Source organism: Perca fluviatilis, chromosome 17 (genome assembly GCF_010015445.1).
Source record: "Perca fluviatilis chromosome 17, GENO_Pfluv_1.0, whole genome shotgun sequence".
Lineage (NCBI taxonomy): Eukaryota > Metazoa > Chordata > Actinopteri > Perciformes > Percidae > Perca > Perca fluviatilis.
Window position 1 is genome coordinate 19,453,378 of NC_053128.1, and position 17,525 is coordinate 19,470,902.

Genomic DNA, 17,525 nt, shown 5'->3' on the forward strand with positions numbered 1-17,525 from the left:
CCATAACTCTCACACTGTATTTCCAGCATGGACCAGATTACAAGCTGCAGTAGGTTACCAGGTAGAGCCCGACCGATATTTCGGCCGGCCAATATTATCGGCCGATATTAGGCATTTTCCAAATTCTCGGTATCGGCATTTATAATGGCCGATAAATGAATATTTAAAAAATAAAATAAAGCGGACGAAACACCCTTCAACCATGTTATGAGTGTTGGCGTTGCATAGTTTGTCCACCTGTTGGCAACACTCGTGTTTAACCCTTTGTTTAATATCTTAAGTTTGTATTTTTATACATTTTATTTATCAGAACTTTAATATATTTTGATGTTCCTCTGTTCTGTTAATAAAACAAACAAGTTTTTAGACCGCATTATCATATTATTTTAGTTTTAATTTATATAATTATGTTTTGTTACTCGTTTCTGGATTTAAAAAAAATATATATCGGCCGATATATTAGAATATTGGATTTTTAAATCGGCAAATATTTATATTAAAAATCCTTTATCGGTCGGGCTCTATTACCAGGCCTGTTTAAGAAACAGGTCTGAGCACAACAGAAGACAGTATTTGATCACTTCTTTCTAGTCTAATTTTGTCTTGTGTATAATTTTTACTTGTAGATACAAAAATACGTTCTGGATTGCATTGTGTGTGTTAATCTGTGGTCATTTCTGATGTTGAGTAACTTATATTTACTACAAATTGACATCAGTTTTACAGTAGCCATCCGTTACCACTATATCTGTACGCTCTCTACTGCAGCTTGTCCCTGCCACAACCAGTGTTGGGCACGTTACTTCCAAAATGTAGTGCATTATAGATTACTAGTTACGGTCATTTGAGAGTAATTAGTTATATTACAATATTACTGTCCCTGAATTGTAATGCTTTACACTAGCCTGGATGCCAGCTGAACTTAGCCCCGCCCACACCATTCGAGGTCGGGAAGTTCATCACATTCTGACTAGAATCTGAGTATGACCATGTCAGGCTAGCTTTACACTACTTTTGCATTACTTTTGAGTTACTTTCACCAAAATAAACAGCGAAAAAAAAACAACAGCTTGTGAATTTCACCACCGGATCAACAAAGTCTTATCTTTATCCACTTTATCCACATCATTGATTATTTATAATATTTTGTATAATATGAATATGCAAATTATCTAAAGCTATAAAAATAGGGAAGTAAAACGTACAATTGGCAAGTAGGAGAAAATGAAAATACTCAAAAGTACCTTAACAGTTGTATTGAAGTATGGCATAGTTACTTTCCACCGCTGATAAAATGCAATGATATTTACGTGTAGCAGTAGCAAGCCTAAACGTTAATTCCCAACATGTTTATATCTGTCAGCAGCTTGGACACACTGCTTTCCACTCTGACGTACCGTCACCTGTTGGGACACAGATGTTGTCTGTACCGTCTCTGGTTCTGGCTCTGACCACGGGAACAGAGACGGGAGGGCTCACTTCAACGCAGTGTAATAACTCCTGAAAATAATATCCATCTCGCAAATGTATCTGTCTCTGCAGCCATCTGAACCATTGAATACAGCAACAGGAAATAACACTCACAGCTGTTTGTTTTGTTGTTGTTTTTTTTCCTGTGAAGAAATGTTTTGCGGTGTTGGTGAATTCTTAAAAAAACGAAACGGGTATAATATTACCGAAATTTAATTAGTTATGCGTTATATTATTGCGTTACAGCAAAAAGGAATACATTACTGTAATTGCGTTACTTTTGTAACGCGTTACTCCCAAAACTGGCCACGATAGTGCCATTTTGGGTATGAAAGTCCATAAGTAGATTAACTGAAATGGAAAAATTAAAACAAATATGCTGTAAGCATGATTAGTGACAGCATAAGATTTGCTTAAGTCAGAGATTGATCTGGTTACTACACTCGGTAAAGGGAAATGGAATTATGCCTTTTATTTGTTTTCCTGCCATTCCCTAAAAAAGGGGTGACTGAGGGAGGTTGTAGGGTTCAAAATAAAGAGGCTCACAACAATATAGTCTGATTTAATTACTTAATAATTGCTGTGCTGTTGCCGGTTAAAGGGAAATTTGCCCCCTGGTGGTTACATTTACTAAAGGGGTATAAATGTGTTTTTTTTAGGGTACATTGTAAATTGTGACCTAGATTTTATTTTCATTCAAAAAGAATACTTTTATAAATGTTATGTGTTCACATTAAGCCCCTTTTGTATATAATAATAATTTACCCAATGTATAATTTCCCATAGTGATCATAATGGCAAAGTATAATTAGATCCTATTTATTCTGTTACTTTGGTGTGTGTATCATGTTGATCATTTCTTAATAGTGAGTAACAAGAATTCGTGATACATCCTGCATAGTTACTTAAGTATTATGATTTATACCCTTATTATAAAGTCTTACCAGCATTCCCAACATCTCTGTTATGCAATTCTTAATGCAAACCATGCAACAAGGTTCTGAACTCTCAATACATTACTTCAGGTTTGCAAGAGAGTAGTTTGTAGTCCTCTGTTTATTCAGTAATTTTGTTCCTGAAAATGTGCCTTTTATTTAGCTTAACCTATTAGCTGTAAATCCCCCTAAAACTACTGGAAACAGCAACAGATGGATACAGTGTAAGGGTTTTACAGACAGCATTTTTTGGCATGTGATTGGCTACGGATTGCCCTCGTTGACACATTTTTTTTCTACAGCCAACTTGTATATGTAAACAACAAAAAGAGAGCCATGCCAACCTACGGTCATCAGCCAAACAAGTTGGGTCACAGAAAATGTAGAGACCTCTGGCATGTAGCTTCTTGATTGGATAGGTTTCACTATGGGCACAACAGGACTTTTCCTTCTTACTCATAAGCTTTACCCTGCAATTTTTCCCTGTTTGACACCTGGAGGCTAGCCTGGCAAAGCTTCCAGTATATTCAAGGCACATATAAAATGTGGGGATGAAGGAAGATGACACCCCACTTGTTCATTGTCTTTATTTGCTCATTACTATTCAGGGTTAGCGGGTGCTGGAGCAGTATGTACAAGGCAGAAAACAGGAAAACACATGGGCAACTAAATAACAAATCATTTGACTTGCAAGTCTGTGGAGCACATAAAAGGGAAAAATGGTAACATGGGGGTGTCTTGGTGGTCTAGGGGTTAAGGCGCCGTCCATGGTAGTTCCCGGTTCATGTCTGGCTAGGGATCCTTATTGCATGTTACTCCCCATCTCTCTCTCTCTCCTCTCATTTTTCTGTCATCTCTCTATTTTCATCTATCTAATTACAACACTTACAACTAGTTAATAAGACTACATTAGGTAGTGTGTTCCAACCTTGTGATCATGACAGAGATATTAGATGTCATGTTAACATCCAGCTCATAATGTTTCTTGATCCACTACAAAGGATGTGTTAATAATCTTAAATGCACATGGAGAGGCTTTAATATAATCTACTGGTACTTTTTAAAGTGTGTGTGTGTGTGTGTGTGTGTGTGTGTGTGTGTGTGTGTGTGTGTGTGTGTGTGTGTGTGTGTGTGTGTGTGTGTGTGTGTGTGTGTGTGTGTGTGTGTGTGTGTGTGTGTGTGTGTGTGTGTGTGTGTGTGTGTGTGTGTGTGTGTGTGTGTGTGTGTGTGGCAGCTGCTGCTGTGTTCAGCGGTTATGCAGTAAGTAAATCCATTTCTCTTTTAGTCTGTCTGGCTCTTTCTTGGCTGGAACTCGAGGAATCTATACAGTCTACACCAAACCTCCTCCCATGATCCCTGTGGGTTCTGAAGACGGGAGGAGGGGGGGTGTGTGCATACCCACGCAGCAGGCGCCTCAGTAATGCTCATTCAGGCCAGCTGTTAGGCCCCTGGTTACTTGTCCTTCGCTGTGGCTGGCTATGTCTCCAGACTAATGGGCATGTACAAACATACACATGCAACTCTCAAGTGAAAGGACTTCTCCTTTTATCTAATCTGTTTACTACTTAACCTTGATAGTGGTTTGATGGTGTTTTGTGATCGCACTTTGACAAGTTTGCCTGTAACATTTAGTGTTAATGTCTTATTGTGTCAGTAAGGGTGCGTGTGTGTGTCTAAGACATTTGTCCCTTGCCGAATGACACCTTGCTGATTAGGAAGTGTTTTCCCCTCTCATCAAGTTTTGACCACCTGGAAAGGAGTCCATGTTATTACCACCCAAGATGATGACTAGTCAAAACAGCTGTGTTTGATAAATCATGGTAGTCAAGTTAGTCTATGCCTCACAAGTTTTAACTCTTGTAATCAAGGTCTACAATGACCTGAATTCAGGACACTGATGACAGTCATGTGCTGGTGCAAAAAGTCAGAAAAAGCAGTACAGTATACAGTATTTGATCATGTCCAGATCTGAAATGGTAAAAGTCTGAATGACAAAGTCAAGGTAGATCTCCACAAATATGCATATGACCATTCTTTTCCCACAGAAAACCAGAATCAGGTTAATACTTTTTTGGAATTGTGAAAATTGTAGTCTTGTGTTGAATTGTGATAGATTTATTAACATATTCGCTTGTTAGAACATTGTAGGATAAGACTGGAATAGACAAATGCTGGTGTTGGTTTTTTTAATGGCAGTATTTTACATTGATAATAAATAAATCTTGTTCCTGCTGTTAATAGGCGCTGTCCACAGCAGACATTTTGACTTGCCGTAGTAGGTAAAGTACAGTTGTTACTAACAATGATGGCTCTGTTTTATCCCAAGTGTCCCGGTAAGCCACGACACTGGTGGTGAGCCAGCATGCACGATATCAGGACCCTGAAACTGAAGCAGCTGAATGGCATTCAGATTTTATTTACACCTGTGCTCTTTCTACTGTGACATGTCAAAATGCCATTCAAGAAGAAGGACTATTGTATAACTTATCTGAACAGCATGACCATATCAATAGATTCGTGGCCTACAGCCTCTTCATAATCTGCCTCTTGAGACAGTCCACTCGGTTTTCTAGTGAATCACTGGTTTGTATGTGATCTGTTGCACCAGAGCTGTGTTGAGTATTTTTACCCGTTTTAGAGAGAGAGGGAGGGAGAGAGAGAGAGAGTTGAACACAGGGCAAGCCACAGCAGTGGAGTGAAGAATGTGACCTCTTGTGCATTCCTCCCTCAAATAACTGGTGCAATCCCCTTCCTTCCCTACCTCACTCCCTAGTCCTTTCTTTCTTCTCTTTTTCTCCCTTCCTATTTTTGTCTTTCTCTCATTTTTGCCATTGTCTCTCTATTTCTTTGTCTTGCTGTCATTCTCAGGTTTTATTTTATGTGGATTTCACAATTTATATAACATTTTTTAGTTTTATAAACATGGTGTAATAACAAAAACGGGCAACGAGCTCAATTAATGATAATCTGCAGCAAACATTAGCAGCAGGATATCAGCATTCAGAGTCTATAAATTGAGAGTTGTGTATTTTCTTTTGCAATATGGTTATGTGGGTGCATTTTTTTAATAGTTAACCTCTATCTGCCACTATTTCTGTCATGTAAGACAAGGTCATGCTGCTTTTTATGTATGTTTTGGGTAGTTGCTATTTTGCGTGTGTGTGTGTGTGTGTGTGTGTGTGTGTGTGTGTGTGTTACAAAAACAAATGTGGTTGGTGTGCATGAAATGAAGCGTACACGTGTGTTTCTCACATGGAAAAACAATAAAAAACTATTACAAAAAAGAAATGAAGCGTACACATAATTTAATGGTGCACCATACCTGTCTTCTGGTTTGATTAAATTTTACATTTCAAGAAAATTTAGAAACATTTAAAATGAATTATTTTGCTGAAAAAGACATTTAACTGCTAAAATTTAGAAATTATCATCTACTTGTAATAAAGTTAATTTAAAAGGGGACAAAATCCCAAAATGCAAACAAATGAAATGATGTTTGCACAGAACTATTGAGAGTGCAAGCATGTCTGTTTAGGACAAACAGTCCTGTTGAGTCATTGACTCTCACCCTGGTTTTTGTTATTTGGATTCACTTTGGCTGTTGGCTTGTTTTAATGTTAATTATATGGGCATCCATTGTTGTCAATCTTAATAGGCCACCAGGACAAGGGCCTTCTTTTCTTCTCCTTGCTGGTTATCCCTCCTTTGTGTGCGCGCACACACACACACACACACACACACACACACACACACACACACACACACACACACACACACACACACACACACACACACACAACCTCCAAGTTGGGTTAGGAATGCAGAGTGGCAGATCTTCGCCAGGTGCACGCACACACACCTACAGCAAAAACAACCCATGTTCACCTCTCCATGCCTGAGCAGGCAGCCCCAGTTCCACACACAGCTGTTGTTTTCTCTGCAGACAACCTGCTACCTAGGATGCCAGCTCCATTTGCCAGCTCTATTTGGTTTCAGCCATTTATGGGCCCTCTTGGTCAGAGAGCCTTCCTATGCAGATCACAGGATAAAAGTCCATGGTGGCATGATTTGACACGAGCATTTGCTTTTTTTTGATAAAAATACTTTTATACGAGGTTGATTTTGAGTGTCGCAGTATCTAGAGTTTTATATTTTAATATTTTTGAAGCTTGATTTCCATTGAGCAGGCATGAACAAAATCCTATCCACTCAGGCATCGTCTGGCCAGTTACATTGTCTGTCTACCAGTTAGGGTTGGGTACCGAAACCCGGTTCCACTATGGAACCGGTTACTACGCAAACGGTAGTAGGCTATTCGGGCGGGATTAGAACGCAAATTTTGGTTCCTCATTTCGGTTCCAACTGAAACATTTTCCCTCTGTCGCTCTGGACAGTGGCAGACTCTTTTATTTTTTTTATTTTTTTTTTATTTCTTTCTCCCTTTTCTGCCGGGTGGCGCATGTGCCCGCTCGCGGTGTGAAGCGCGTGTCCGCGCTATTCTTGGACATGCACTCTACAATCACTGCTGATAGACGGCTTTTTATACACGCTCCAAAACGGATGTACCGTATTTTCCGCACTATAAGGCGCACTTAAAAGCCTTTAATTTTCTCAAAAAATGACAGTGCGCCTTATAATCCGGAGCGCCTTATATATGGATCAACCTCTCGGATCACTGCCCCGTTGACGGGACACTGCGTCGCTGTAACCTCGATAAAACTTCCACTCATTCGCGTTTTTATAACTTTAAAGCATTAAATATTCAAAATATACAGGGCGCCCACCACACCAATTGAAAGCTTAGCCTCTAATGATTAACTTAAGCCCACATACAAAGCATACGATGATTTATAGCAGTTACACAACTGTTACAAAGTAAACAATTTACAATAAAACAATTTAGCCATAATCTGTGCAGCTGTCGAGAGTGCATCCATACCTGATTTCGTTGTCCTTTCAGCAACAAAGTGGTATTTTGGCCAAAACCTGATTTTCATAAATCCACAAAAGTCCAAGGAAATGTAATATCCAAGCTTTATATTCCAAACCGATCTGTGCCTCACCAATGTTGAAGTTTCTGGTCAATTCACAACGGAAAAAACGCCCGTCTTTTTCCACGCACTTGTCATTGTCGCTAGCTTCTTGCCCAGCTTGCAGATACGATGGCGGGCGTCATCGTATTCCCTAGCTTCTAAGCTTTCGATTGGTAGCGGACAAGCCCGATGACAACATGTCAGGACCAAGTGCGACGATATTACGTATACGGACCACTTAGATTTAAATGTTATAAGGAGGGAGTGAACGGAGTTGTCAGAACGCTTCATAAAGTTTGACTTTATCTGACGGTTTTGTTGACATTCCCTTTAGCACAGCTCCATCTAGTGGATGCATAACGCAACCCCAGTCAAACGTTTGACTGCAGAATCTTCTATTCTATGCGCCTTATAATCCGGTGCGCCCTATATATGAAAAAAATTCTAAAATAGGCCATTCATTGAAGGTGCGCCTTATAATCCGGTGCGCCTTTATAGTGCGGAAAATACGGTAAAATATCACACTTTCTCTGTAGTCTACCGTTAGCTAGCTATCGTTGATGTAGGCTACTTTTAAAATGGCATATTTTCCCTCTAGGCTCACCAAAACGGACCTAAAAGCATATTAACCATTCACTGACTGCACGTGATCGCTAGTAAACATATACACTTGCTCTGCTAGTCTATCGTTCAGGACAAGACCGTGTAGCCTGGTGGTGCGGGAGGCAGGACAGCCTCCCCAAATTGTCTGTCCTTTCAAACTCCTACCTGGGTGTGTACAGACCTCTTGGACACTATCTGAGAGAGGTTTCTCCTGTGCAGGACATGTCATAAGTCAGGAGAGGTGTAGTGTCTTGCCAGAGAAGGCAAATATAGTCATTTTTCTGCAAAAGAACTGCTAAAGTTTGAAGCTGGTTGGCATACCAACTTAACATTTATTTTGTTGTTACTTGTTAATAGTGTAACTGCTATTTGTTAAATTATTGTAGTTATGTGTTAGGTGACTTAGGTTTACTTATATATTTAAGTACTTTAAAACGTTAATATATTCAATTTAAATCATTTTCAATTTAAAAAAAGCCTTTCTTTTGTCATTTTTCAGTTTTTCAAAAATCTCTTTAGGAATCGTTTTAAAAGTACCGGTTCGGAATCGTAAAAATCCAAACGGTACCCAACCCTACTACCAGTCCAGTCCATACAGTACTGGTATGCTGTCCTGTCCCTTTGTGTTGTGTTACGCTCCTCTTCATAGCGCTATAAGAGGAGTTCTGCTATGCTTGCTGCATCTGGATTCACTTAGACGCAAGACACAAAGACGAACCGAAGCGGCTCCACTGCTGCTGCCTGAGAGCCTCATTGCCAGAGTCACTCTTCTATGTATCTGTTTCTGTTTTTACCCCAGTGGACATACAGACACATGGGGTCTTTCCACAGGCATCCAGATAACATCACAAAGGTTAAAGTATGGAAAAAAAAACAGACTCTCTGACTGGTTTACTCTGTCTGTCTGCTCTTATTAAGGTGTTGTCTTTTTTATGCTGTTGAATTGATAAATTAGACCCCAAGTAATAGAGGCTTTACTACTAGCTTTCTCTTTTTTATTGCTGTAAAATTGCAAACCTCCCACTCATACGTGCACGCACGCTTTTCGTTTCTGCTTTTTCTTCCCCTCCTGAAAGAGTTTGGCTCTCGTTGTCTGCACACTCATAAAACAATGGAATATAAAAAGTTGTGCTTTCATTCCAGCACTCTGGGTCAAATTGAGTAGTTTAGCTGAGTTCTGAAAATGACTGGATTAGCACCCTCTCTTCTACACACACACACAGACACACACACACACACACACACACACACGTACATTGCTTCTCCGTCTTAATTTCCACAGACCTTTTTAACAAATTATTAGCGTGGACGCAAGTGATGAATAGTTGTGTGCATTTGACCTGGCTTTCTGTTTGCTCAAAGTATGGAATTTAAACACTGGACTAGCATGCATACATTTCTATTCTCTGCAGGTTTGCATATTTTTGGGACTGCATAGTTTTGTCTGGGCCTACAGCAGTCTATCGTGTGGCGAAATGAGCAAAGGTTCTGCTTAGTCACCTGGTTTGTGTTGCCGTATTTTGTGTCGGTCATAATAAAAATGGTTCCTCTGGTCCTCCTCCAATAGGTCTGCTGGGTTTAACTCCCTATGTCTCAGTTCTGCGTGCTAGCAGGTCTGCAAAGCCCATCTGTATTGAAGATTGATGTAAAGCTGAGCTGACAGTGGACTGTTAACGGGTCACCTCAAATGAGAGGGATTTGGTTGGAGAGAGTTTGTGTGTGAGCAGTTACACAAGAGCATGCACTTAAAGTCGATTTCATCATAAAATATGTTTAATGACTTCTAGGTCAGCTTCACTGTTTCTATGTAAAATACAGTGGGGAAAACAACTTCTCAAAGCTCAGAGAGAATCAACAAAGAATGTTTGCCTTTAGTTCTCTATGTGCATGTGGTGATTTAGATTAGAAGCTTTAGAATTCTTTTTAATTTGCTAGCAAGTTTGCCTTCTGTATGTTCAGTTTCACTGTTGTCCACATTGATTGGAGTTATTACCACCTCAGGTGGATGCTAGAGCCCTTAACCTTGAACCAGAGTAGCCACTGTTTTGATCTAAAGTGTCCACTCTCCCTGTGGACAATACTAAGTGGAGAATTATGCAGAACTCTAAACCCTTTAACCTCATGTGCTGGTCTGCACGCCTCAGACACTCTGGCTGCATTCTCCAGAGGGCCCTGAGTAAACAGCCACATGTACGTGCATGCGACACACACACACACACACACACACACACACACACACACACACACACACACACACACACACACACACACACACACACACACACACACACACACACACACACACACACACACACACACACACACACACACACACACACACACACACACACACACACACCTGGTTCTTGAGTGTCTGATATTTAAGTAAACTTGGCTGTTACTTGTTGCTGTGACTGTTTGGTTAGGCAATGCAATGAAAGGATGAACCATGTGCAGTGCAGAATTACTATCAGGAACATACACAGCTTTGTCTATTTCCCGCCCTTCTCCTCCTCTGTAATTAGAAAGCTTGCTCAGTTTAAAAGTGTAATGACTTCCATGACTTGGATGGGCAGGATTTATGCCAAATACATTTCAAACATTATTAGACGGAGTGATTATGTTTGTGTGCCCTCATGTATGGAGTGGGTAGGACAGAAATCAAGCAGTTCTCAGATATCATTGTAGTATTGTAACATTTAAAGACAATATCTTTTTAACCAAGTATTAGGCTAATTCATCATACAAGCTAATGGCTTACTTTTGCCTTCTTGCCACATGTCAAAAATGTTCATAGCAGATGTCAGTAGCAGTTAATCATGTAATGGTATGAATTATTTAGCTGCATTCTTGCTCAATGAATTATGGTTTTAAAAAATTATGAAGTGTAAAAGTAATGCCCGCTATTATGATTTTGTGACATGTCAACGTTATCTAAATATTTTAACACCAGTATAGTTTGAATCATAACACTGTTGCATAACACGAGTTTGGGGATATAACCTCTTCTTTGCTTGAAGATTTAAAGAACGGAATCAGGAAAGCGGGGGTTACATGAGAAGTAAAGGGAGAAAATCTTTCCCGTGGGTGGATGTACGTCAGCTAACTGTTAACATACAAGCCCGGATTATAAAACGCGAGCGAGCGATTCTCCTATGAGCTCACTTCCAAACAATGTGCTTCATGTTTCTCCATCTGCAACCTTTTTTCCTCTCCTCCACCATTTTTTTTTTTTTTTTTTTTATAGCCCCTCTCCTCTTCCCTTCATCCTCTCATCTCCCCAACACTTTGTGCCTGCGGTAAGTTAATGGGCCTTTCTCAGAGTTTGAGGAAGCCGGCATTTCTTTTTAATTGCTGTTTGGGGCAACGCATGAGAGGAACACAAATGTTTGCCATACCAGCACTGCAGCGATGATGTAGGGCCTGGTGCGATGTGACTGAATGTTCAGGGTATCGAGGTCATTACTTGCAAAGCGACTAAGACTGAGCTGAGATGTTTAAGAATACCCATAGATGCATCACTGCCCACATCAAACAGACAAGCAAACAATACCTTGAGGTATCAGACTAGTAGATGTGTTAGGCCAGGCCATGTCAAGTCTGTAATTTCACCTGGGATTTTGAGTTGTTTGGATTAATTTCCATTCCATCAATCTTGACCGCCAACTGTTGATCTGGAAATAGTTTAACAACTTCAGAGTACCTTTTCTGAACTATGCCTTTCCACATTTGAAGGACTTTTACGAAGTCTCCTATGAAGCAAGCATAAAAATACCCATTATATTAATATTGATAAAATGTGCATGCCCAGCCATTAGCAAACTTGCTCATAAACTACAACAGCCTACATCTTGTGGGACTATCCCATTGCTCAGACAGACATGACCTTATCTTTGAATTGTTTTTATTTTGTTCTCTTTCTACTCCATTCTCCTCATAGTTCTCATATGTTGCACGTAATTCAGTTTTTGTCTTTAGAAACATCTGTATATTGTTCTCTTCTATCTTTGTATTACTTGTCAAGTGGACCAGTCAGCCGTTTCTGTCAGTCAATGACAGGCGTATGTATGAGGCACATTTTTAGTCAGCTCTTTTGCTCCGTCATTGGAAATTCCGGGTTGACCAGGTCAACCAGTTAACTGGTTTGGCAATCATGCTGTGTGCTATTGTGTTATCTAGCCGACTTCCCACCAATATGTAATCACTCACATGACTGGGCTTCTTATCTCTGAAGTGATGTTTTTCCTTTTAAATAAAAAATATTTACCAGACATAGTCGGTTAGATTTCAACTGCTCTTGTGTTTTCTGTGGTTTCAGTCTTCAGCATAATCACGTCCGGCAATCCTTTTAGCCCATATAGCACAAGCGAGTGGACAAAATAACAAACTCATAACAGTATCCTGCAATAAAAATAGAGAGTACACCTCCAGAAATGATTAAAGAGTTCGATCATCTCTCTGACAATAACAAATGTGGTATTTGTTGCATGGCTATTGTTATGAATTGCATTAGGTTTTATCATGGTGTTAATGATGGTCTTCACCCCCTGTAGATGGCCTACTATAAGTTTGTCAGAGAAATACATAATTCTCACGTGTGTTATCCTTTAATAAAGAATGGGAAAAGAAACCTTGAAGTAGAATTTGAATCTAATTTGAGCAGGGATGTACGCTGTGGTTAGCTGGAGCTAAAGAGAAAATGACCTCAATGGAAGTGCAAGTATTAGAAAAAAATAGGTGTGCCTGTATTTAGCATTGTTGAGTTAGATGGGACAACAATTGGTATAAAGGCACAGAAGCCACAGAACTGAAAACATTACTTATTTGACAGATGCCATCGAAATTCCCAGATGCATTTCTAAGCACAGCTGTAGTGACTTTTTTTTCTTCTTCAACCTTTCCAATAGATTTAGTTCCATTGAATTTAGTTCAGAAGCGTGCCTCTGAGTGAGTTTTGTATCCCTACACTTTGAGACAGCTGAGAAAAGAGATAAAAGTTGTGTTGTAAGACAGTTTGGCTTCTGTCAAAGATTATTTGTTCCTTTTTAGATATAGCCAAACCACTGCTGTTTCTCTAAAGATCAAAAGATAAATGTTCTCATTTTAATGAATTCAAATATGTTGCTTACTTCATTCAAATTTGAAATGGCCTATGGCAAATGAGCCTTGTTTGAGTGGTGTGTGAAGTCCAGAGTAGACTGCTGAATCTTATTCCTTTCTGCCTGTTAGCTGTTCTTGACTGAGAGCTTTAGCTTTGTCTTTTACAACCTGGTCCTGTTACCAGACCGGACGCCTCAACCTGTAAACATTTCAGGTTGAGAGAGGGGGGAAAAGCATGGTCAAAAAGAAAGCTAGAGCAGAGACAGTGAGAGGGGGGAAGGGGGGTTAAAAAGTTGGAGGAGGAGCTTCTTCTAATCATCTCATGACTTCAACAGAAGGGAAGAAGAACTAGCCTATTTAAGGTCAAAGTTTGAAATGAGACCTCTGCAGCTTTTGTCTCTTGTGTTGGCATGAATTTCAGGTGATGGTGTGCTGTTTGTATTCTTCTTCGGAAGTGCTTGTGTGTGTGTGTGTGGTAGCGGTCTCTCCCTCTCATTGTGTGTTTGTTGCTGGAGGTGGGAGGGCTCAGCTGATGTCATTGAGTGCAGCAGGCAGAGCCTGAAAGAGGCCCTTTGTTGGCAGCTGTAGCACGAGTAGTCCCTGTGCCTCCGAAACACACTCACACAGGGGACAGGAGAGAGGAATGGCACCCTTCAGACTGCCCTACTGCCCACTCAATTGACACATCTACAGGTCTAGCAAGCTTTTGGACCAAACTTGCGCTTTTGGATAGTTCTTGTTGTATCTTACAGAAGTGGAGCTAACCGAAAGCCCAAAAGCAAAAGAGGGAAAAAAACATGGAGACGCTCCGAAGAGAAAGTTGATAGACTTTGCTGGACAGCGTACTCTGCTTTTTCTGTTTCTGAAAGGAGTGAAGAGGAAAAAGAGGATTAACAACAGCTGAAAGGACAGAGGAAAAGAAAACAAGTATATTTCAACACCTATTTTGGCTTGGTGCTGTTTCTCCTTTTGTCAGTTTTTTTTTTCTTGGTTTGAACTTTTCTCCTGCTGGACACATGTAGAGGGGAAACGGTCGAGGGAAGTCTGATTTGATCAAGCAACAACATTTTCAAGCGGGAAGGGAAAGAAAGCAAATGAAAATGTTGGAGATATGCCTGAAATTGGTGGGGTGTAAATCTAAGAAAGGCCTCTCGTCCTCCTCCAGCTGTTACTTGGAAGGTAAGAATACTTTGTGATTGGCTGTAGTATCGTCTTTTAGCGTGGGCAGTGATTTTAAAGTTTACATTGGAGAAATGTTAACAAAAAAAAATGAAAGAAGGTATGTAATTTAAAAAAAAAAAAAAAAGCAGGGGCTTAAGAAACTCGGGGAGAAGGATAAAAGATGAAGTATCACCGTGTAAAGGCTCAACTATGATCTCTGCACTGTGGAAATAGAAGAATGGGGAGGGGAAAGCAGAGAGTAAGCACAGGGGAGGGTGAGGGAGGCCAGACACACTGGCTAGCTGAAGAGGAAAGAAGTGGAAAAAGAGACGGAGAAGAGAATACAAGGAAATCCGACTCCTGGTCGTGTCCCACTTAACTCTTGTTTATGAGGAGAGGGGATCTAATCTTAGTCTGCGCTCTACTTTTCAGTTCTCTGCTATGTTCCAGTACTTCTTTTTCACGGCTTCTGTAATGAATTTAGAAGATAATGTAGATCCACACATTTCCCATACTCTTTGTAGTATGCGGACTAGCAATTACTTCTTATCCATTACTTCTAATTACACAGTTCTGGTCACAGTTAAAGTGGGCATTGACTTGCTTGTGATATATGAAGGGGACACAAGGGGGGTTTGAAGAACCCCAGGCCACATCGAGTCTGTACACAATCAACATAGTAATTGAATGGCAATGGAATAGTCAGTGAAGTCTTTTATGTGTGCCAAAGATTGTGCATCCAAATGATTTAATAGAGTTAATAGTCCTGGTACGCTCCCCACTGAAGTGGATGACCGTGATAAAGAGTCTGTAATTTTTAGACCATATGGTAGAAGCCACTGCAGATCTCATGCTGAGATGTTCCACTCCAAATTAAACTTTCTGGCCTACTTCATTAGACCTGGAGGCCTCATTTGTATTTTTCTCCAAGTAGTAAGCAATTTGACATCATTAGAATGCAGATATTCTATGAACATAACAGGAAAATGCAATTTGAATATTTTATGACCCATTGTGGTTATTCTAAATGGTGATAATGATGGCTCTTCAGTGTTAAGTTATTATCACCTTCTCTCCTCCATTGGGCTCTGGTCTAAACATCCTCTCATTACCTAATATCTCCCACAGTGGGTAGAACTAGGGATGCACCAATCCAATATAGCTGGATCGGGGTATCGGTGACAATGGGGCTGATCTTTTCAATTTAATTCTATGTTTATATATGGTTTTATTATCTCTACCCACGCCTACTTGCACACATCCGAAGAAAAACGGCAACAACACAAAGGCGACACAGCGTAGCTTGCTGGCGGCAGGTAGCATGCAGCTAAAGACACAGAGTAACATTAGCTTACCGGTAGCATGCAGCTGCACTTTTTCAGACACCACACCCACTACAGGAGTCTGAGATGACGGAGAAACAACAGAACTGATTCCCTGAAGTCACCGGTGTGGCAACATTTTGCCTTCCCCTTGAGTTATGTTAAAAATAAAACCTTGAACAGTATAGGGCTGGATCTGAATATTTGTTCGATGAGTAGGTATTTGATTTTAAATTTAGGGATTCGAATATTCGTTTTTCTGAAGAAAAAAAACGTACATGCACTCGCTTCGTTGCCTTTTTATTTTCTCCTTTTTCCAAACCTGCCTTCAAGTGCAGTCGGAAATCTTGGCTTCCCCCGCCGCTAACGGTATTCGGTACAGCCCTAGAATGGTAAAGGGCATGGGCTCCGATGGGACTTTATGCGTTCAGGTGCTCGTAAACTCATGGTGCCAAACTTCTGTTGCATTTAGCGTACCTTTTTAATGATGTTTGCCTTACATAAAAGAATGATCCCAGTCAGCTTATGAATTAAACACTGGAATCGGATTGGTACTCGGTATTGGCCAGGTATCGGTATCAGGACTGAAAAAGTCAGGTCGGTGCATCCCTAGGTTGAACCATATCAAATGTATGATCTGAATCCGTTCCTCTTGTTCTCCACCACCTTGCATTCATGATGCAAGAGAAATATGTAAGCTAAAGATTTTTCCTCTCTCATCCCTCAGACATATGTGGGCTAGGGCTGACTTCATGGAAGTGGACCACATATAGATTCATGGTTTTGGACCCAGACTGCTGTTGGTTTCTATTGTGCCAGGTAGTTTGTTGCATTTTGCCTTTAATTCAAGGTGTAAATCAGCGCATTTAAGGTGACTGGAATCGAAACTAGCAGGGCTCTCTTGGTCACAAGGACAAAATGGAGCCAGACATATGTTGTATGTTTCTTTTTAAAGTAGTTTGGTTTTTAAAGAAATTTCAGTCCTGCATCAGTGCGTGAGTTTGGGTGCATTCCTATTGCTCATAGCAGTGCAGTCATAGCTATGAATTTGTTACAAGTTCAACACACATTTAATCATTCAGAGTGTCTTATCAGTAATGGAGCCGGGACAAGCTGCAATTCCTCCCACTACGTGACTCTGGAGAACTACAGTCTGATAATGAGCCTTTATTCTGTTTCTTTCTCGCTCACGCATCAGTAGTTTCCTTTTTCATGTCTTCTATTTTATTCTCTTTTTATTTTTTTTTATTTTTTTGCATGTGTATTCATGGTCCGTGTGTCAGTGTGCTGTCGCCCTCTCTCAAACAGCTGTGGTATTTGTGGACATTTGTGGCATGTGCTGCTAAAATGCACTGCCCACACACTTTATGACCAGGCCAAACTCTGGACATATGGTATGTCTTGCTGGCTCTCAGGTCTGCATCTTTTTAGTGGAGCTCTTTTTCTGTCTTGCTTGATCTCTTTCCTCAGCTAAGGCCCAAATTTGACAAAACACGTTTTTTTGGTTTTTCACTTCAATCATAGTGTTATGTTATCTGTATTTTTTATCTACAATATTCATATGGACCACGCCACTCGTGTCGTGAGATGAACTGAAATGGAAATCTTTGGCTACTATTTTTCTTTGCCATATATTAAAAAATGTATAATTTGGACATAATATCCACCTGTACAATGTCGTCCAACACAGTATCAATTCAAATACTAATACTTTAAAACTGTGTCAGAGCAGTGTTGATTGGTTTGTACTTGATTGTATGCTTTAAAGCATATCTAATGTATACAAATAATACTGTTACATTGTAAAGGACTTAAAGGGATTATTCAGATGTTTGGATCATATTATGTTAAAAGATCTGAACTGCAACTGTAAGACAAAATACACAAGACCTTGTCAAACT

At 40.1% G+C, this 17,525-nt stretch overlaps 1 protein-coding gene across 4 annotated transcripts in view; it reads left to right on the forward strand.

Annotated features, from left to right (window-relative positions):
* The window catches only part of abl1 (c-abl oncogene 1, non-receptor tyrosine kinase), a 36,544-nt gene that overhangs the window by 3,815 nt on the left and 15,204 nt on the right, over window positions 1-17,525 (forward strand). The window contains exon 1 of one of the 4 annotated variants that reach the window (XM_039778898.1): window positions 13,674-14,320. The exons of 2 other annotated variants lie outside the window; for them this stretch is intronic. In XM_039778898.1, the coding sequence (XP_039634832.1) occupies window positions 14,236-14,320 (85 nt within the window). In that variant the 5' untranslated portion in view covers window positions 13,674-14,235. Of the gene's footprint in view, window positions 1-13,673; window positions 14,321-17,525 lie in introns of those variants that run through there. One more of the 4 variants, XM_039778899.1, reaches the window with a different exon arrangement.